General features: G+C 40.5%; 1 protein-coding gene across 1 annotated transcript; it reads left to right on the top strand.

The window, feature by feature from the left end:
- Positions 1 to 7,361: 7,361 nt before the first annotated feature.
- Positions 7,362 to 9,085, top strand: LOC122044236 (exopolygalacturonase-like). The gene is made up of 5 exons (XM_042604759.1): positions 7,362 to 7,481; positions 7,564 to 7,704; positions 7,790 to 7,966; positions 8,061 to 8,350; positions 8,460 to 9,085. Exons 1-5 carry the CDS (start codon positions 7,362 to 7,364, stop codon positions 8,710 to 8,712), a joined length of 981 nt encoding a protein of 326 aa, XP_042460693.1. The 3' UTR covers positions 8,713 to 9,085.
- The last annotated feature ends 12,869 nt before the right edge of the window (positions 9,086 to 21,954 follow it).

Below are 21,954 nucleotides of genomic sequence, written 5' to 3'. Positions count from 1 at the left end.
GGCCGCTGCCACTGCAGCGGCCATCAGATCACTTGACACCGCCTTCATCTCACAGCCGACTCCCCGCTCGTTGATTTCGAACACTAGCTACCTGCCACATCAGTCGTCTCTCCTACAAGGGCCAAGCACCGCCCCCAGTCATGCGTCCGGCAGCCCACGCGTTGCCTCCAGCAGCCCACGCGTTGCCTCCAGCAGACCTCCACACCATGAACAACCCATAGTGCCACAGCCACCTCCCGCCGCACAACGCCACGGCTTCTATGTGGCCTCCAGCACTGTTGTCATCTCCTCAAGGGTACGCCGGTAGACCACATATCACCTCTCTACTCTCGGCATGTTGGCAGCCCGTGCATTGCGGCCGACATTCCCGTCGTTAGATCCGACCACTCGACATTCTAGTCTTCCACGTCATTGGTCCGACTCTCGATCTGTGTTGTTGTGTGCTTTTGCCATCGATCAGGCCTCCTAGTCCTAGTTGCTATGAACCTGTTGTGTTCCGACCTTCGTGTCGTTATCTCGTTCCAATTCGTGTGTCGTGTTCCTATCTGCGTGTCGTTGTTCCTATCTCGGCCTACGTGTTGTTGTTCCTATCTCGACTTACGTGTAATTGCTCCTATCTCGATCTGGATGTCGTCATTCCTATCCCAGCTTGCGTGCTGATGTCATATCCTGGCCTACGTACCGTTATTATCTCCCGGCTTACGTGTTGCTATTATCTCCTTGCTTGCATGTCATCTTTCGGATCCAAGTCGTGCTCGACTAGGTGTCGTCAGATCTAGCTCTTCATCCGGCTCATTCATCTACTCTTCTGGGTCACGACAATTTAAGCAACTTTCTACCTGAGGGCGCCCCTTGGGCCAGGATACGTTCTCTGTACTCACTCTACATTCATTTCATTATTATGCGTCTTAGTCTGTTACTTATATACCCGTTGGATTTGCCTTGAGAATCGGAGTACCAAGGACCTAGGCGACCTGATCACTGGCCGCAGGTAGCATTGACCAGAGGACTTCTGACGACTTTATCAACATAGAAGTCATCTCAGTATACTCCCCTCCCGGACATCGCGATTCGATTAATATTTCATCCATCTCACCCGACAGTCCGTCTGACTCAAATTCTGGACAGGACTATAAAGAATAAACCAAATGCAATTATTGAGAGTGCACTCATCGCAATACACATCTTCGTTGCTGGCAAGTAACTCATACATGATTGAATTGATCACTGGCATGGCAGAGAAACACATAGCATCATAAGGATAGTTCTCATCCTTGAAATTGGGAAACCAAGTGATTTTTCTGTTATTTGAATTGGATGCTGGCATTACAGAGGCATGTATAACAGTTTATTAGCATTATCATCTGCGTATCAATCATGGATGTTAATGGGAAAGGGTGACAAACTCTTATGAGTAGTTGGGGACTATATTTAGCCAATCTAATGCTCTAAAGTATGAAAAGAATTTGCTAACTAGGTTAAAGGAAGATATTCTCACAGAAGAGTTGTGATATGCTTAAGGAAAAAACTCAAGGAAAAACTCAAGAATAGATACATACATTCATGGCTCATCATTTCATTTTTTGTGGGCCACATCACTTTACGTGTCTATCCTTGAGTTTTTCCTTGAGATTTTTTCCTTGAGCAAATCATTTCTCCTCACAGAAATGCAAAATGCAGCGTTAAGGGTATGTCTCTCAGTAATTTCAAGCCAAATAAATTGCAGATGTTTATGATAGATTTTAGCAAGGCATGAAATCATCTCTGTTTCAATTATATAATAATTTTTGGAACAACAAACAACAAAGTGGAAGGCTACATTAATAGATTGACCAACAACTAAAGTTTGATGTGCAGGCAAAATAAAACAAAGGGAAGTATATATAGAGTGTTCGGCAATGTTAAACATGAAGTTTCTAATAAACATGAAACAAAATTCATTCTAAAACAAACTTAACTACGTGTTAATAGGAGCTGTCACTGCATCTCTTCCAAATAGTTCTAGGGTACACGAAAGCTCTCTCTTCTTCAATTTGCCTGAATAAAGTCTAGATAGATGAGTAAATCAAAGAATCTTCTTTTCTTGAGGAGAGTGGATGATAAGAAGTAGGAACAAACATTGTTTATCCTTCATAGAAAAGGGGGTGAAATCTTGTCCTAGAAAAAGAAAAGAGCTAGTAAATATATGGAGGGAAAACCTAAAATCGACAGAGAATACATTAATCATTGGATCCCAGCCTCCGTACTATCAGGTGGCTGCTCAGTAAAGCATGCCTGCGTTACTTGTCCTGTAGCATCCTTTTTACCTCTAACAGAACCTGACGCTTGGTTTACACCCACCTATAATGAGAAGCTAGAAACATGAACACATATGATCAAATAGGATTATAAACAAGTTGAGTCGAGTCGAGTTTTAGGGTGTTCAAACTTGTTTGATAAGTGATCCCGTCTGGAAACTGAGTCGGACAGAGGCGGGTTGTATTGTCGCTGGTGTTGACGGAAAGTCTTGGAGATGCCTGGTCGATCTAGCACCTGCGGAAAGGGCTCCCACAGGTGGATGACTGGGGGTGATGACGAGGACGATCAGGCGAAAGCTTTGCACACACTCAGACAAACACCCAAGCCGTTAGATGCTAGAAACCAGGGAAAAGATCCCCAGGTCAAGCCCTCCGACGCTCAAGTCAAGTATTTTTTCTCCAGAAGCACAATAAAAAAGGACGAGAAGTAAAAGATGAGAGTGTAATGACCAGTGAGCGTACCTACGTAAGGACGAAGCCTCCCTTTTTATACTGTTGTGGGTGTTTCTGGAGTCTGACAGATGTCAGGGAATATCGGGTGTCAAGCTTTGTCTCGCAGTGATTGACACGGGGCATCCTCCTATAGGCTGGAAGAGGAATCGAGGGGGGCCACGAGCCTCAGATCGTTAGCATATTCCCTGACACTCTGATTATTCTCTAACGAGTGGTTACGATTCTCTTGTTTGCTTGTCGTGTAATGCGCAGAGTCCATTATTCCTAGGCTGGGAGTCCATTATTCCTAGGCTGGGTCTTCGTACCCGTCGACCCCGACCTGTGGGCACTGACTCGTAGCTAACCTGTATTGACCGCTTCGTAAACCCAGATCTGCATATCCGGCCCTATCCCGCGTGTCCTGTTCTGTGCACTCCTGACTAGCCTTGCTTTGTAAGTCGTGACCTGTACGCCTACCTGTACACCTTAGTCCGATTCTGTCTAGCCCGATCTGTATTTGCCGCTTTGTAAATCCAGATCTGCATGTCCGGCCTTATCCCACGTACCCTGTCCCGTGAACTCCTGACCTGCCTTGCTTTGTACGTCCTAATCTGTTTGTAAGTCAGTTTGCTTCCGCTTGTCCCGACCTGTACGCCTTAGTCTGATTCCGCTTATCCTGAGTCTCGTATCTTGAATCCCGACCTGTGCGCTTTAGTCTGATTCCGCTTATTCCAACCAATACGACCTGACCTGTATCCCTGTATGTTTCGATACGTATATTCCCACCTGTATGTCCTGACCAGTGTGCCCCATCTGTGCGTCATGATTGGTATGATTCGTATATCCCGGCCTGTGTTCCGATTTGTATCCGACCTGTTCCGATTCATATGTCTCGACCTGTACACCCTGATCTGTATTTCCCGACTTGTACGTCCTAGTTCATGTATTCTAACCTTTACGTCCCGATCCGCATCTCCTGTTCTGTATATCTCGACCTGTACGCCTTAGTCTGATTCTGCCTATCCTGAGTCCTGTATCCTGAATCCCGACCTGTGCGCTTTAGTCTGATTCCGCTTATTCCAATCTGTACGACCTGACCTGTGTCCCTGTATGTTTCGATACGTATATTCCCACCTGTATGTCCTGACCAGTGTGCCCCCATCTGTGCGTCATGATTCGTATGATTCGTATATCTCGGCCTGTGTTTTGATTCGTATCCGACCTGTTTCGATTCATATGTCTCGACCTGTACACCCTGATCTGTATTTCTGACCTGTACATCCTGGTTCGTGTATTCTGACCTTTACGTCCCGATCCGCATCTCCTAATCTGTATATCCCAACCTGTATGCACTGATCCGCATATTCCAATCTGTACGTCCTCCGCATATCCAACTTGTACGCCCTTCGCCTATTCCAACCTGTACGTCCTGATCTGCATATTCCGATCTATACATCCTCTAAAGTCTTTCTTACCATGTAGGCCCGACCCATGAAGGCCACTTATGTCCCCCTCGGGCCTTTCTGTAATCAGAACCATTGACCGCCACATAGGCCAGACTTTTGACCACCACGCAGGCGGACTTTTGACCATTACATAGGCTAGACTATTGACCGCCACATGGGCTTGACTTCGGACCACCACGGGGGCTTGACCTCTGACCATCCCATGATCTTGACTTCCGACCACATCATCCTTCTGACCCCACGATCATGCACCGTATCAATAAGATAATCAAGTCGAGCCGAGCCGAACCGAGCTTAAAATGAACCAAGCTTTTGAAATGAGTGTTTAAACTTGACTTGGATTAATTTTTATGAGCATGAGCTTGTTTGAAGCTTGGCTTGAGATTGGTTCATTTAGATGTTATCAAGCTCTTAATTAATTCAAGCTTGGCTTGAGCTTGGTTCGAGTTTGATTCGTTTAGATATTATCAAGCTCTCAATTCAAACTTGTTTAATTGTTTGAAAATTTTAGTGGTTTGATTGATTATTGAACTTGATAATTTAAATTTATTTATTTATTTTATTGTTTATTTAACATATTGAAAAGAGTTTTATTAATGAATATGGTTCGTGAATATTGTTCTTGAATGCTGTTCACGAACGTTAACGAGCTAAATACATATGTGTTCAACCTTATTTGTTTAGCTTAACGAGTTGTTCAAAGTTGTTTATTTAATTAATCTTATGTATATTGAACGAATATAAATAAATTATTACTAAATCGAATATCAAATTTATTCACAAATGTTTAATTTATTTACAACTCTAGGATCAAACCATCACTGGGGCAATATGGTAATCTAATAGAAATTGCTTATTTAAATGTTAGGTATTGTGAGTCAAACCATCCAGTAATCAGATCTCTGGGCCAACAACTATTTATACTACTGATATATGAATACAAACTAATGCTGTATTTATTTGGTTGCCAACAAATAAAATAGAAATAAAAAAAATTAAATGAAGAAAGAAGATATTTTCGGAAATAAAAATGGGTTGAGGATGAATGGGGTATTATTTTGATAATAAATGAAAAAGGGGGCCCTTTTTATTTTTTCTTTATAAAATAATATAAACTCTTTTTTATTAAAAATGTATAAGATGTAATATTAGCTGAATTTCCTAAAGAGTACATTTACATAAAGAAAATTGTTATTAAAGTTTTTTCAACAAAAACAATGTTTATTAAATGGATCAAGTCAACCTATTTATCAAAATAGTGTTCATGTTTCTGTCCAATCAAGTCAGGTAGAATCACTGTGCCATATCCAATATTGCCAACCCTACTTCATAGCAGAAAATACAATGCCCAATTAACAAATTTGATTTTTTTTTTAACAAAACTTCAGAGAAAACTGTAAATATACATTAAAATGCAGTTCGCGGTTTATAAATCTTTTGTAAAAGGAAACATCTATTAGGTCCGGTCACTGAGTTCAAGCACCAAACAACAACTAGCCTTATTAGTTTCAATGCCTCGGGATTAGCTACATGGATTAGTAATATTCTCAAGAACTTAAAAGTAAAGTTAAAGATGAAAAAAAATAAAATGAAGCTCGAAGATCATGTTAACAAGAAAGCAAAACTTGAAAAAGGATCATCATTATCAAGGTATTTCCATCTGGTTTTCTTGACTATTTATGTGGTTAACATATTTAAGCAACCCCAAACACTGGGGAATTGAGACTTGTAATAGTGTTAAACAGTAAGGAACAGCTGAGAGCAATGCTCTTTATGCCAAATCTAGATCATGCATCGTGGAAGTAATATTATACCAAGACTTTTGAACGAATGGAAAGAATAGACAGGTATCTTTTATCTAGGGTGCATTGCATTTGGACAACACAAAATTGGACATACCTGATTGTCATAGCTGACAAAACTGGAAAGATTTAATGAAGTAAATAAAAATAACTGCTAAAACATCATGACAAAACTCTATGGTTGATGTTGATTATATAATATATAAAATATAATAATATATTTTTAGCTCAGTTAATTAGAGGATGTCTCGAGTAAACATAATCACCTTTAGATTTACTATAATAAAACATAATAATTTACCACAATCACTCTATACTTCCAGGGCAATAGGTATGCAGAAAACATAAATCAAGGTACGAAATCTAGACATAAAGCTGTATGTACCTAGACCACACAAGATTATCACTCAATTTTGGGCAATTTATGTGCACCGCCCGTATCACACAAACCCTTCTCTTTCATTACTTTCTAAAAAAAACAAATATTTTTTTATAATTTTTATTGCTTTTTTATACTGCCATCAGAGACAAACTTACTACATAAGAAATATACACCTCTATTTTTTAAATAAAACGATAATATTGCCAAATTTCATTTGGCACTTCGTATGTAAAATTTTAGATTTTATAGTAATCAAATGAGAAGAGAAGAGAGTATTTAAATTAGAAAGTTATTGAAAATCCTAAAATTACAGTAAGCAATATAATAAAAAAATGAATTACAAAGTGAAAGTGAGAGAAGATGATCCATTGACCAAAAAAACAAGGCATTTTGCATAGTGATTGTGATTCAAAGGGTAAAAACAAGACATTATATGATATTAAATTGAAATAGATCCGGTCTAAAAGTCGAAGAGATGAAAAATTGAGGATGTGATGTTACGTTGATCTCTTATGAATTCCACGTAAACCTGTAATATAGATCCAGTATTGACCCTCCGACTCTCAAATTAGTCACCAACAATGAAGTGAATAATTTTTATACGATATAATAACTATTTGATAGTTGCTATAACATCGTTAAAATAAGAGATATTTTTGGATAAAATCAATGGTCTTTTGATTTTTTTTATGATTTGTAATATTTGGAGCGACCTTTTTTATTTATTTATTTTTTTTGGATATTCTTAAAACGATAAACAGGAAGACATTTTCCAAGGGAGAGCGGGTCACCGTGGCATTATGGCCATGGCAGAGTTGGCGACGATCAAGCTGCTCCCACGCTATTTTTAGAGATCACAGAAGGTATAAAAATCCCTCTTTGTCGATTCATTCCATCGCAGCATCGACTCTCAATAAAAATAAAAATAAAAATAAAAAGTCGTAGAGATTTTACGCAAAATATATATATAAAAAAAATGAAGATGAAGCTGGTCATCTTCCTCTGCTTAGTGTGCCATGGCATTGCATTGGCGAGCGCGAGCGGAACTTACAATGTGATGGATTTCGGTGCCAAGGCCAATGGCGTGACTGATGATAGCCAGGTTCGGAATCTCTACTCATCATCTGTTTGTGGTTTTGCCTAGCTCATGATTCATGATTCTAACACTGTCATGGTTGATGCAGGCATTTTTGGCTGCATGGAAGCAAGCTTGCAGCTCGTCTGGACAGACCAAGGTCTTGGTACCTGTCGGGACATACTTCCTCAACCCTGTCGAATTCAGTGGCCCTTGCCCAGGTGTCCAGAATTTGATATTCCAGATCCAGGCAAGTTCATATCGCCATTTGAAACTCTATGTTTGAGCATGACAAGCACAATCTGTGTTCATCACTGCTCGGTTTATGAATGCAGGGAACGGTGAAGGCGTCGACGGACTTGAACATATACAAACAGACCCGTGGTTGGGTGGCCTTTACATTTGTGGACCACTTGACCTTGACTGGCGGAGGGACCTTCAATGGCCAGGGAGAAGCATCTTGGTCGCTCAACAATTGCCCCAGACAAAAGAATTGCAATCCTCTGCCATCGGTATTCATCTCATTGTTATCGTATAATTGTTTCAGAATTACTTGTATTGGCTTAATTTTTCTGTTTCATGAGTCTAATTCTTGTATGCTCGCAGTCACTCCACTTTGAGTACACAAACAACACTGTTGTCAAGGATATAACGTCGATCAATAGCAAGTTCTTCCATGTAGCTTTGATGAATTGCAATAACTTTCAAGGCAGTGGGATCACCATCAAGGCTCCTGACAATAGCCCTAACACGGATGGTATACACCTTGAGAGCAATTCCGGTGTGACCATTTCGAGCTCGAACATTGGCACGGGCGATGACTGTGTCTCCATTGGACAAGGCAACTCTTTTGTCACAGTTAGCGGGATCAATTGTGGTCCTGGCCATGGCATCAGGTTAGCTTCCACATACAAAACATATGATGGATCTTTAGATGTTGGCACATGTTCGATCGTTATACTCGTATCGATTCGATAATTCCCTCATACTACCTCTTTGCAATAGTGTTGGGAGCTTAGGAAGGTATAACACCGAGAAGGATGTCAAGAACCTTATTGTGAGAGATAGCACCTTCATTGGCACAGTAACGGGAGTGCGTATCAAGACTTGGGCTAACTCTCCTATTCAAACTACAGCTCAAAACATTACCTTTTCAAATCTCATTATGAAGAATGTTGGAAATCCCATCATCGTCGACCAAACTTACTGCCCCTATTCAAATTGCGACAACTCGGTTTGTATTAATGGCTATATGTAGACCATTGTAGCTAGCTTCATTAAATTACTAAGATACTTTCTTTGTGCACATTTTGATAGGTGCCTTCTCGTGTGCAACTAAAAGACATCACGTTCAAGGACATTCGGGGAACAGTGCAATATAAGGAGGCAATAACACTAAAATGCAGCAAAGGGTTTCCGTGTCAAGGGCTTAAACTCGAGAATATTAACCTCCAAAGTTCTGGCACACAGAGTGTAGTGTCTGTTTGTCTTGATGCTCGAGCAATCTATTCTGGCCAAATCAATCCTACTCCTTGCAATTGATGACAAATAAGAAGAAGAAGAAGCTCATATAGTTTGAATGGTTAGGTGCATTTTTAGTTGCAGCCAAGCTTTTCTGGACAAAGATTAAGGTTTTGGCAAAGGATTTCTAAAGTTAAAGAGTTGATGTATGAAGTTTCATTGTAATGAAGTGGTGGCTTTCACTTAGTCACCCTTATTATGTTATTTGATTTTGATTAAATTGAAAAAAAAGTGCTTTCATTCTAAAGAAAATCTTTGTGATCATTGTGAGTTTGTTCATTGTGTTGATTGCGCGTTCAAATTTTTTCAGTTTTTTGATGTATTCGACTAGTACTGGTAGTGTTGTCATCAATGTTTGCGTAAAATTTACTTTGTTTGCATGAATGTAAATCATTTGACACTTTCTTTGTGTATGTATTTGTAAGGGGCTTCTCGTGTGCAATCAAGAGATGTCAAAGTTTAACAACATTCAAATACAACAACAATGATGAGGCAATGACACTCAAATGCAACAAAGAGCTACCATTGCCAAAGGCTTAAGTTTGATAACATCGACTTCAAACATATGGATGCATAGATCATAATATCTATTTGTCTTAGTTCTCGGGTAGTGTTCTTCGGAAAATCAATCACAATCGATGCAAATGATGCGGATGAAGAACTAACTCTCGTGCTCATAAAAGCTATTTGTCTTTGTTTAACTCGGTGATTGCATAACAAGGGAAACCTAACTCTCATGCTTGTAAAAATTTGATATCTTTGTGTGCCATGGAATTGTAGTGGCGAGTGGGAGTGGAACTTACAATGTGATGGATTTTGGTGCATGACCGATGTTTTGCTCTCGCTGGAAAATTAGCTTTGGAAAGGGTATTGGGGTATAGTAGTCAAGTGTAGCTTCGATCATAGATTTAAATCTCGTTTTATCTAGGACCAAAACCTTGAATCAAAGTGAGAATTCTAACTTAAGCACTAATAGATACAAAAAATGAGAAATATAGATTGACATGATATGAGCATATTGAATTGAAGTGATATAGTTAGTTAGTTCTATATAGAGTTTTAGGAAGGGACAAGATTTACGATGTCGATCCTAATTTTATGTTGGAAATTTGAATGGAAACAATAAGAGAGGGATGAAGGAGGTTCCATTGTAGAGAGTTTTTTAGTCTCATATTGGGAGTCTCATGACTTTGTTGTTGATTTATATTATATCACATGCATTGATGGTGTGAACATATGTATGGAGAGAGACTCTCTCTCTCTCTCTCACGCATGGGTGCGCAGAGGGTGCAAATTTAGAGCCCAAATTTCATTGAATCAAGTTGAATCACGTGCGAGTACGTAAGACCTGCATGCGTAGAATGTCATATCGGTCGTGGCGAAATTTGCCCAAGTTAACATTACTTTCTGATTGGGTAATTGAACCAAATTGACTTATATGCAACTACAACCTGTATGCATCGATGTTAGGCTAGCCGGAGCAAAATTTGCCCATGTCGGCATCGCTTTCCAACTGGGTACACAGCAACCCACTCGGGCTTGGTCAACACTTCGACAGTCAAGGATGCCTTTTCCTGATTCGGCCAGTTAGGCGATTCCACTCCCGGCTCGACCGTGACTTCTCAAGTACTTAGCTTATGTTCCCGACTTAGCTTCGACTCCCCAAGCACTCTACAATTCGGCGATCTTCTCGAGTGACTTGCATCCCAACTCGGCAGCACTCGACATCCATTCGAAAGAACTCAACGTCCACTCGGAAGTGTTTTGCTTGCCCTCTGGAGCACTCGATCAATTCGGCACTCGGAACACTTGGCCTACTCGAATCTTCTACTCGGCTGACTTGGTAGTCGGGCAACTCGATAAATCGACAACCTACACGAGTACATGATGACCTACTCCACACTCAGCCAGATTGGCACTTGGCGACACAGACAAGTCGCTAATCAGTAATCGGGTGACTTCCCGGCTCAGACTTGACACTTAGCCCAGACTAGCTGAAGCTCGGCAAAAGATTCTATAATTTCAAATCCAGATTATACCATGTAATATTCAACAACAAGATTGTCCAACATTTAATACCAATGATGATCAAGTTTTATCAGCTTTGGTTTGTTAAGAAATCAGTTTCCTTTAGATAACCCTGATAAACTCCTCCTCTATTGGAAAGTTATATATATATATATATATATATATATATATATATATATATATATATATATATATATATATTGAGATCCAACAGTTGGACCTAGTTAGTTATCTCAACGATGAGTCGATGACTCTAACTAGTGGAGCTCGATATGGCGATGTGGATCTTGTCCTATTTATACTCTCGACATCCCTTTCTATTATCAAAGTACCCCTCCGAGTAAGAGACATACCCTTCTTGGTATCGTTGCTACCGACCTAATCTCGTTGGTCGTTGAGTTATCCCTTCGGATATCAACACAACCCCTTTGGGTAAACTTATCCTTAAGGATAAGTGTATTAAGGTTGAGGTTAAGGCTAGACCTTCTTTCCTTAAGACGATATTGTGTTGGATCGATCGCACGTGAGAGGAGGGTGAATCACGTGGTTTTCAAAACTTTTCTTTTCGATTTTAAAAACAAAGTAGAGTACGCAATGAAAAATTAAAAGGAAAATCCAACACCAGAAAACACAAGCGGTTTACTTGGTTTGGAGCCTTCAGCGACTCCTACTCCAAGACCCAAGTCCCGCGGACCTATTGATGGGTAATTCACTAAAGACCTCTTCCGGTACCTCCCAAAGAGGGAATCGAGTACAAATAAGATCGGAGAAATGCAACAGACTGCACTTCCCATTTGCAGAATTTAAGTACAAAAATAGAACTTGTTACCAACATGCAAGGATCGAGTGTGAGAGCGTTCATGTGTTGGTGTCGGTCTATCGCCCGTGATCGAAAGTCTTCGAAATAGTCGTCGAGCGCAGTAGCTTCATAGTAGAGTCATAGCAGAAGCCTGGAGCAGTTGGAAGCTTAAATGAAAACATAGTAGCTCGTATATCAGTTGTGTTCCAATGCCTTCTCGAGACAGCCTTATAAAAGGCATGGAAGGCGTCTTCCATAGCCATGGAAGGCGCCTGCAATGAGGCAAATTAGATCTCGAACAACCCGACACTTATACACGACTTTGGCTAAAATTTATCTTGCGAAAGGCACCTTCTATGAATAGTACGAAGCCGCTTTCATTGCTTGAAGGCGCCTTTAGACACTGTTCATCCGAAGATAACTTTTCTCCTTTTGTTCTGCAAAGTAACGTTAGACCAAATAACTTGCAAAACAAGTATTAGGATAAATAATAATTTAATAATAAAGATTAGTAATTAGTTCCTGTCCTCCCAGGACTAGGAACTAGTCAAGGTCTCAGCTTAGGGATCACAAATAGACTTAAACTGGACCGACGCCTACTGTCCTTTCAACCGGGACGCACCCTCACTTGGTCACTCTCCTCCAGTGACTTACCTTAACTTACCAGTTTGCCAGACATCCGGTCAGCCCATCAACTTATCTGGACTTCATGTCATCTATTCGGTCGGCCCGTTGACCTAACTGGACTTCACACCAGCTATCCGATCGACCCGTTGACCTAGCTGGACTTCGCACCAACTATCCGATCAGCTCGTTAACCTAGCTGGGTTTCTTGTCAGATATCCGGTCAGCCCGTCGACCTATCTGGACTTCGTACTGCACACTTAATAATGTGGTTAGATCACAACAAAACCTAACTTAACTTACTTATCATTCATCAAAATCTGAGTTAGACCGTTAGTACAAACTATACCAACAATCTCCCCCTTTTTAATGCAATGACAACCTGGGTTAAGTTTGAAAAAAAATGTAAAAATGGACAAATAATATGGTTTAAGTTATTCGGATTTTGATTTGTTTCAGAGTTTGTTAACTTAATCAACTTAACCCTTCAACCCTCCCCTTTGACATTCATAAAAAAATATGAATAGATATTTAAGCAAAAAATGTGCTAAGGAAAGTAAACAGAGAAAAAAAATTTTACAATAAAATAATTCTCAGGATTACTCGAGGGAGGAAAAATGTTATAACCATAAACGCTTTTAAAAAAATATTTTACAACATATGTTAAAATAGGTTCAAAGATAGTTTTGAAACTACTTAGCATTTCAAAATGATAAAGGAAATAACTTATTAAAAATCTCAAGGGTAAAAATTTAGTTTTGAAAAGAACATTTTCAAAAATATTTTCAAGTGTTTTTAAGACATCTTGTAAAGCAAATTTCAAAAATTAAAAAAAATTTTAAAGACAAATTTTAAAACCTTGTATATTAACATTTTCACAAGGCTAATAAAGTTGAAAATACTTTAAAATTTACTAACTTTAGAAACTTTAAAGTTTTCAAAAAAAATTCTAAAAATACTAGATTCTCCAAAAAAAACTTTAAAAGATTTAAGGTTCTCCAAAACAAAAGTTAAAATACTAAGTGCTGCAACATTTAAAATTATTTTAAAGTAGTTTGGAAAACTTGAACAAGTTTTTAAAATATTTTTTCAAAACATGTGATAATCTTTTTCAAAAATGGATTTTTGAAAAATAAAAAGAATGTTTTTAAAATTTATTGACTTATTAATCCTCCCCCTGAACCTGAGATTATTTCAAAATAATCTAATCAACTATAAATTATCCTTAACTATCTAATCGTTAGTTATTAATTAACTATCAGAAGATAGCAGTGTTTACTTAGTTAGTCAGGTTAAGTCCTTTGTCTAGTTAGTGGTTGACTAAACTGGATTACTTAACTCAATCACTCTAAGTTTGCTATTTAACGCTCAGACTTATGTTGATACATTGATATAAGCATCTTAAGCCCAAGCAATCTGCCTATGCATCTCACCCATTTTCTATGTTTGGCAATCACAAACAAAGTAGCCCTAATGTGTTAGTGAGATGCTCAAGTCCTAGATCTATAGGAACATGCTTTATGGATTTAATCTAGGCTAAGGCTAAAATTGATTTTGAAAATTCTAAAAATAAGGAAATTTTGAGAAAGATGTAAGTAAAGAATTTTGCCCTAGAATTTGGAAAATTTGAAAATAATTTTTTTTTTTTGAAAATGATGGTCCTAGTCTATGAAACACATTCCTAGTTATCGACGTAAATTACTAAATTCACTTTCAGGGAGAGGCTTGGTAAATATGTCAACTAAGTTTGACTTGGACTCAATGTAAGTGAGTTCAATGTTGCCCCTAGCTACATCATCCCTGATAAAGTGGTGTCTAATCTCGATATGTTTGGTTCTTGAATGATGTACTGAATTTTTTATTAGATTAATTAAACTAATATTGTCAATCATTACTTTTGTATTTGTTAAGTTTAAGTTAAAATCTTGTAGAGTGTGCATCATCCATAACAGTTGTGCAACATATTCTGCCTCAGTAGTATATAAGGCAACACAGTGTTGCTTTCTACTAAACTAGCTGACAAGTGATGAGTCAAGTAACTAACATCCACCACTTGTATTTTTACGGTCTAGTTTACAACCAACATAGTCTGAATCAGAGTAACCTATGAGTTCAAAATTGGGTGTTCTAGGATACCAAATTCCTACATTTGAAGTTCTTTTTAGAAATAAAAATTCTATTTACGTTAGTTAAGTGGGATTCTTTAGCACAGGTTTGGTATCTAGTACATATACTAACTGCAAATAAAATGTCAGGTCGACTTGCAATCAACTATAGAAGGCTACCTGATCCTGTCCGAAAGCTGAATCAACGAACGCTGGGCACGTGGCGCTCTCCAAGTCGCTGACGTGGATCTCCGACCGGTCGTACGGTCCTCCAGCGAACCTGCAATGAAGTCGGGCCGGGAAGGGGTTCCCGGCGACGACCCTCCGACGCTCAAGTCAGGCAAAGCTCAACAAGAAAGTGGCTCCAAGAATCGTAGAATGCGTACCTCCGGCGAAGGATGAGAGCCTTTATATAGGGCTGTGGAGAAGCGGGTGCACACATACCGAGGTGTACACGTGTCCTTAGCCCATACCCCAGTAAAGGCATGTCAGTGAGTTTACCTGATCCCATACTGCTACATTCCAAGCACGTCTTCGATGGGACAGCGGAACCCCCTATCATAAGGTTTGGAGTACGGCCTAGTCCTAGAGCATGACAACTGTCAGAAGATGTTCCTTGTCCTTCTCAACCTACTCCATGCCGGGGCGTCCGGCCGGCCGACACTCACATCACGTCCGACCCTCCATATGCACTACTATGCTTGGGAGATCCTCGATAATGTGCAGTGGGGACTGTTCGCAGTATGCTACCTTATGTCTTCGACCGAGCGTGCCATCCGCTCGGCCCTACGATCCTGTACCATGAGCGCCGGGGCCCAGCTTCCTGTTTGAGCACCTTTTGCCATCAGTTAGATATCGGTCGGCCGGCCGGGCGTTCGCCCCCCCATCTCCGGTCGGCCACCTAGCCATTTGACTTCCATGTGGCGTTGACTTCCCAGAACGGGGGTCCCCTGTTCTTACTGTTAGGATCCTTCGTACGTAGGCTAGAGAGGGGGGTGTGAATAGCCGACCCCAAATCGTCGCGTTTCTACAAAACGTGTTAGCCAGCGGAAAATAAACACAGAAACGAAAGGGAAAGAAGACAAACCTCAAACAAACCGATGTAACGAGGTTCGGAGATAAACTCATACTCCTCGGCGTGTCCGTAAGGTGGACGAAGCCTATCAATCCGTCGGTGGATGAGTCCCCGGAGAATCGGCTAATAAATGCTCCTTGTGGGTGGAGAAACCTCGCCACAATACTTGTAACAACAAGAAAGGAGTACAAGAAAAGCAAGAAGCAAATACAAACAACAATATGAATGCAACACTCGCTTGCCTTCTCTGTCGATCGGAGGTGATTGTTAGGACCAAAAGTAGCTAGAGGGGGGGGTGAATAGCTCGTCGCGTGCTCGTTGCTCGGTGTTGCTTGTTTCTTCTTGGATGTGCAGCGGAAAATACAGAAACAAACACAAAACGCTAACACTAGGATTTTACTTGGTATCCACCTCACAAGAGGTGACTAATCCAAGGATCCACACCAACGCACACACCCTCCACTATGAATAACACTCCTTTATGGTAACTACCAAAGGCGGAGAAGCCCTACAACACTCTCAATACAAGAAGAAGAAAGGGAAATACAAGTTAAGCAAAAGCTTACAAGATGTGCAGTAAAAACCCTAACCCTAACTTCTTCCTCTTGCAATAGATCCGCCTCTTGACTTGGAAAGCCTCCAAGAACCTTCAAGAACTGGCGATCACGTGCTTGTAGAGAGCTGTGGAGGAGCTGGAATGAATCTGAGAAGAGCTCGTAAAAAGATGCCGAAGACCACGCTCGCCTGTGGCTTTAAACCCGACGCAACGGTCGGATCCCGATCGATTCGAATGTTCCGAATCGATCGGGGAGGCTGAATCGATCCACGGATCGATTCAGCGCTGCTCGAGCGGCGGATCGATCCACGGATCGATCCGGCGCTATCACGCGAGCAGCATCGTCCGATCATCGGCTGATCGATCGGGACCTCGATCGATCCACGGATCGATCCGAGCTTTGATCGATTGGAATGCGGATCGATCCATCGATCGATCCAGGATCGGATCGATCCACGGATCGATCCGGACTTGGTTTTTGCCCAAAACCAAATCCCAAACCTCCCTAACCAACATCCGGTCAACCTTGACCTGTTGGTACATCATGCCTCGCATCTGGTCACTCCTGACCTGCCAGACTCCCCACCAAGTGTCCGGTCAATCCTTTGACCCACTTGGACTTTTACTCGTCGTGCAGTATCCGGTCACTCCATTGACCTGCTTGGACTTCCACCGATGTCCGGTCAACCTTGACCCATCTCGACTTCCTTCCTTGCCAAGTATCCAACAATCCTTGACCTACTTGGACTTCCCAACACCGGATGTCCGATCATCCTTGATCCATCTGGATTTCCTTCCTTGCCAAGTATCCAGTCAATCCTTTGACCTACTTGGACTTCCCAACACCAGATGTCCGATCATCCTTGATCCATCTGGATTTCCTTCCTTGCCAAGTATCCAGTCAATCCTTTGACCTACTTGGACTTCCCAACACCAGATGTCCGATCATCCTTGATCCATCTGGATTTCCTTCCTTGCCTGGCTTCACTCACCAGGACTTTCACCTAGCTTCACTCACTAGGGTTTTCCATCTGCCTAGCTTCACTCACTAGGACTTTCACCTGGCTTCACTCACCAGGATTTCCATCTGCCTAGCTTCACTCACTAGGACTTTTACCTGGCTTCACTCACCAGGATTTCCATCTGCCTAGCTTCACTCACTAGGACTTCCTTCTGCCTGGCTTCACTCACCAGGACTTTTCTTTTGCCTGGCTTCACTTACCAGGACTTTCCTTCTGCCTGGCTTCACTCACCAGGACTTCCATCTGCCTAGCTTCACTCACTAGGTCTTTCATTTTGCCTAACATCCCAGTTAGGACTTCCCAGTCAAGTATCCGGTCAACCTTGACCTACTTGACTTTTCTTCAATCAATATCTTATTGTCAAACATCTAAACCCAAACCAAGACTCAGCTTGGTTACCCAGGTCAACCTTGACCTGAGGGATATTGCACCAACAATCTCCCCCTTTTTGATGTTTGACAATACCACAATAACACTTACAATCCCATATGTAAGTTAGGCTAATCCCATAGCCTCCTTCTTCATGCCACTAGGTAATGAAAGTATAAATTAAGCTCTTCATTCTCCTCCTAAGAGGGCAAACTCCCTCTAGGTAATGAAAGCCTAACTTACTCCCTTTCATGAGTCCTTTCATTCTCCCCCTATGACCTTCCCATAGGTAATGAAGGACTAAGCTTAACCATACATTCTCCCCCTATTGGCACACATCAACCCATCGTTGGACACACATCAACCTATGCTCCAATTCTGGGCACTCTTCAACAAATCCATTTGTTGAAGACTCTCCCCCTGAAGAGTTGCTCATCGTTGTTCACAACATCACTCGTTGTGATCAACACGATAATGAAGGTCCCATACCCTTCATTTATCCTTAACTTCTCCCTCAATGTAGACAACTACCCAACCTTGAGCATTATCTACCACTTGAGTGTCCACTTGAAATAATGAGGAAATCCACTCCCCATTTCTCCCCATTTCAAGTTTAAATGCTCAACCTTGAGCAAGTTCGCAACAGAAGGTTAACCACCTTCCAAGGTTCATGAAAAGTAATTTTTATGTCTTTAAAGAGTCCCTCCCCCTAAAGACATGGTGGTAACTTCTGTCATTACACCAACAATGACTTGGAATCCCTAAACCTTTAGGAAACCCAAATATAGAAGTTTTGAGGTTCAAATATTCAAAATTTGAAACAACCTCAACCTACTACTTAGTCTTTGTTAACCAATCCATCCTTGTTTTCAACATGAAAACACCATTTGTATGTATACAAATGTATTTAAGGGGTTTGGAATGGTTACCTAGACTCGAAGAGGTTCAAAGATGCTGAAATCAGGCCTTCCCAGCCAAAATCAGCAACTTGGATCGATTGGAGTTGGGTTCCAATCGATTGAACCTTTCTGAATCGATCCACTGATCGATTCAGACTCCCTGGATCGATCGGCTGATCGATCCAGCGAGCTTCTGCTCGCGGGAATTTCCGTTTGAATCGATCCATGGATCGATTCATGGAACTCCAATCGATCCATGGATCGATCGGAGCTCTGATAGTTGCTGAAATTCCTTTTCAGTCAACTTCAGAAAACCCCTAGAAAATTCTACAAAAATCCAAAAATTATGAAATTTCGTGTAGACATTATTTAGGGCATACTTAATCATGGAAAAATAGTTTTCTATGAAAATACATCATATTTTCAAAGATTGACACAAACTTGAAAACTTGCAAAAACTTTAGTGTTTTTCTTCAAGTTTGTGTCTAACTATTCAATGGTGATTACTATCAAAAGATAGCCTTCACCAAGGTTTTCCAAAACCATTTTAAAAACATTTTCAAAACCAATATCCCATCATGTTCCTTGGGCATAATGCACATGACTTGTACATTAGCTTTCCCAATGATAGGAAAACACATAACTATGTGTTTTGCTGAACTTAAAACTCAAAAGAATGCACTAAATCAACATCTTGAGTTTTGTTCATCATCCTAACATCTCACTTGTATCTAATGTGCACTGAAACACATACAAGTCATCTTATAGGTCTTTGTGAGATGTAAGATTTTGGTTTTGCCCTATTCTAGGGATCATGCATATCTATCTAGGCATTTTGAGAGGTAGACATCCACAAAAGATGTTACTTGTTGATTTACTTGTTTAACAAATGTCACTTATTTAACTAATGCCATATGTCCTTAATTTTTAAGGAAATAAACATAATGCATGATAATGTTATGGCATACATCAAAATAAAATAGCTTTCAAAAGAAATATTCCTATAACTACATGATGTATGTATGGCATGACATGGTATTTTTGTATTTTTCATGATAAGTCATGAATGCAAAATACAAATAAGATAAAATATGATGTCATGGCATATTATGAGCAAACAATCATGGCAAGGTTTAGCATAAATAAAATATACCTAGATTACCTATCTAAGTATCGTTAATCTTAGCTAATCCTAAAACTTAAACCCTAGATTGCCCAAAGTGCTTCAAGAGAGTGCCAAAACCTAAATGGGCATTTCTAATTCTCTTGATTAATTTATGCTAATTGAAATTAAGCTTATCCTCAAATGTTGGCATATTCCATTTTTCCACAAGAGTAGCACTTTAAAGTTAAGGCCCGGATTGCCTTAAATTTCCTAAGAACATACTAAAATCCCAACTTGGTAGCTCTTATGAATTTCCCAATATGTGCCTTTTAAGATTAAAATCAAATTTTCACCACTAGGCACATTTTACTCTTTCAAGGAGTAAATAATAGTTCCATTTCATTTTCAAAGGTTAACCAAACCTTGAAAATGCTCCTTGAGTGTCAATTTCCTCAAAGTTGGGTTAACTACCCTTCTAATTGGAGTTGACACTCTCTACCCATTTATGGGGTAGAGAAGATGCTCCTAGGAACCCAACACCTATTGGTGCTCCTTGGATGCTCTAGGTACTCACTAGGGATAACTTCCCTAGATACCTTCCTAGTGACCTTGTTGGGCTTCTTAGAAGCCTTGGTCACATTTTCTAGGTCAACCCTAGGGATAGCCTCCCTTGTGACCTTGTTAGTGACTTTCTTAGACTTCTTAGAAGTCTTAGTCACTTTGGTTGCAAAAATACTCTTAGGGATGACTTCCCTAGTATTCTTGACTTGACCATTAAACCTAGGGTTTGTTCCATAACTATATGGAACCCTATGATAACTAGGCACATCCTTCTTAGCCTTTGGTTTGTATCCCAAACCTCTATGGCTATTTGATGGCTTTGACTTTCCTAGCCCTAGGTTTTGCTCATTTTGCCCTTTTAGGATATTTTCCATCCTTTTTAGGGTCTTTTCCATTTTATCAAGTCTTGATCTCAAGACTTGATTTTCTATCATTAAGTCCTTAGTTTTTGGTTTTCCATTAAGTTCATGAGCATTTATGTTTCTAGGCTTGTAGCTACAATCCTTAGAGTTCTTGCCTAGACTTTTACCTACATTCCTAGCCTTAGGGATAGTAGTTTTGGCATGTAGGGCCACATGCTTTTCCTTAAAGCCCTCATGCTTCCTATTCTTATGGTAAATCGCATTAAAATGATAAAAATTTGACCTAGCATGCTTTTTACCATTTTGCAAGGGAATAGGCTCAATGAAAGTTACCTTCCTTTTTACCTTGGAGGCTCCCCCTTGACTAGTGCCTCCTTGAGCCTTGACCACCTTTTTCCCCTTGGGGCATTGACTTCGGTAATGCCCTTTTTGTTGACACAAGAAGCACACAATGTGCTCCTTGCTCTTCTTTGTCCCGGGGTGGTCACCTTGGGCTTCTCCTTGCCCTTTTGTGCCACTTGGCCCTTCTTCTTGGCCAAGTTGGGACACTTGCTCTTATAGTGCCCATGTTCCCTACACTCAAAACATATTATGTGATTTTTATTATTAATTGAAACATTTATACCTTTGCTTGTAGGGGTGGCATCTTTTTCTTTGGATCCGGAGGTAGAAGCTTCCTCTTGATCGGACCTTGATTCTCCTCCATTTGATTTTTCTTGACTTGTGGAGGTAGAAGCTTCTTCCTCCTCTTCTTCTCTTGACCCGGATGTAGAAGCTTCTTCTTCTTCTTGATCCGGTGTCACCAAGGATTGCTCCCCCTCAATCCTAGAGGTGGAGGTTTCATCATCTTGAATGTGAAACAAGGAGTATGCTCCCTCCTTGTTCCCTTCGTTGCATTCCCTTGAGGATGAAGCTTCTTGGATTTCCTCTTCTAAGGCGCTTGAGCATCTCTCAACCTCGGAGTCCTCCTCTTGGTCTTGCTCCAAAGAGTCACCCTCTTTGGATTCTTCATGATCTTGTACAGTGGAGGGGATCTCTTCATGAAGCTTGGCCAATTTGCTCCAAAGCTCCTTGGCATCTTCGAATTCTCCAACTCGAGCCAAGATGTGGCTAGGCAATAAGTTGACCAGAAGCTTGGTCACTTTGTCATTTGCCTCGCCCCTTTGAATTTGCTCTGAGCTCCATCTGCTTTTCTTTAGAAGCTTGCCCTTGGAGTTTGTTGGAGCTTTGAAGCCTTCCATTAGAGCAAACCATTGCTCTATCTCCATCATAAGAAAATTTTCGATTCTTGATTTCCAAGAATCGAAACTTGTAGAAGTGTATGGTGGAGCCACCCTTGTATCAAATCCAAGTCCATCTTGGAATTGCATCTTGAAGTTGAGCTTCTTGAATTCTTTGACTTTGATGAATTTGCTCCAACTTCTTCACCCTCTAGCTTTTCTTGATATGCTTGACCCTTCCGGCGATGATTCCG

The sequence above is a fragment of the Zingiber officinale genome, chromosome 2A (genome assembly GCF_018446385.1).
Source record: "Zingiber officinale cultivar Zhangliang chromosome 2A, Zo_v1.1, whole genome shotgun sequence".
Taxonomy (NCBI): Eukaryota; Viridiplantae; Streptophyta; class Magnoliopsida; order Zingiberales; family Zingiberaceae; genus Zingiber; species Zingiber officinale.
Note: the sequence above shows the minus strand (reverse complement) of the source record. Positions and strands in the feature narration are given on the sequence as shown.

Bases quoted from the DNA above. Each gene is read 5' to 3' on its own strand.
- LOC122044236 (XM_042604759.1), top strand. From the start codon at position 7,362: ATGAAGCTGGTCATCTTCCTCTGCTTAGTGTGCCATGGCATTGCATTG. The intron at 7,482-7,563 runs GTTCGGAATCTC...TGGTTGATGCAG, and splicing joins GCGTGACTGATGATAGCCAG to GCATTTTTGGCTGCATGGAA. The intron at 8,351-8,459 runs GTTAGCTTCCAC...TCTTTGCAATAG, and splicing joins GGTCCTGGCCATGGCATCAG to TGTTGGGAGCTTAGGAAGGT.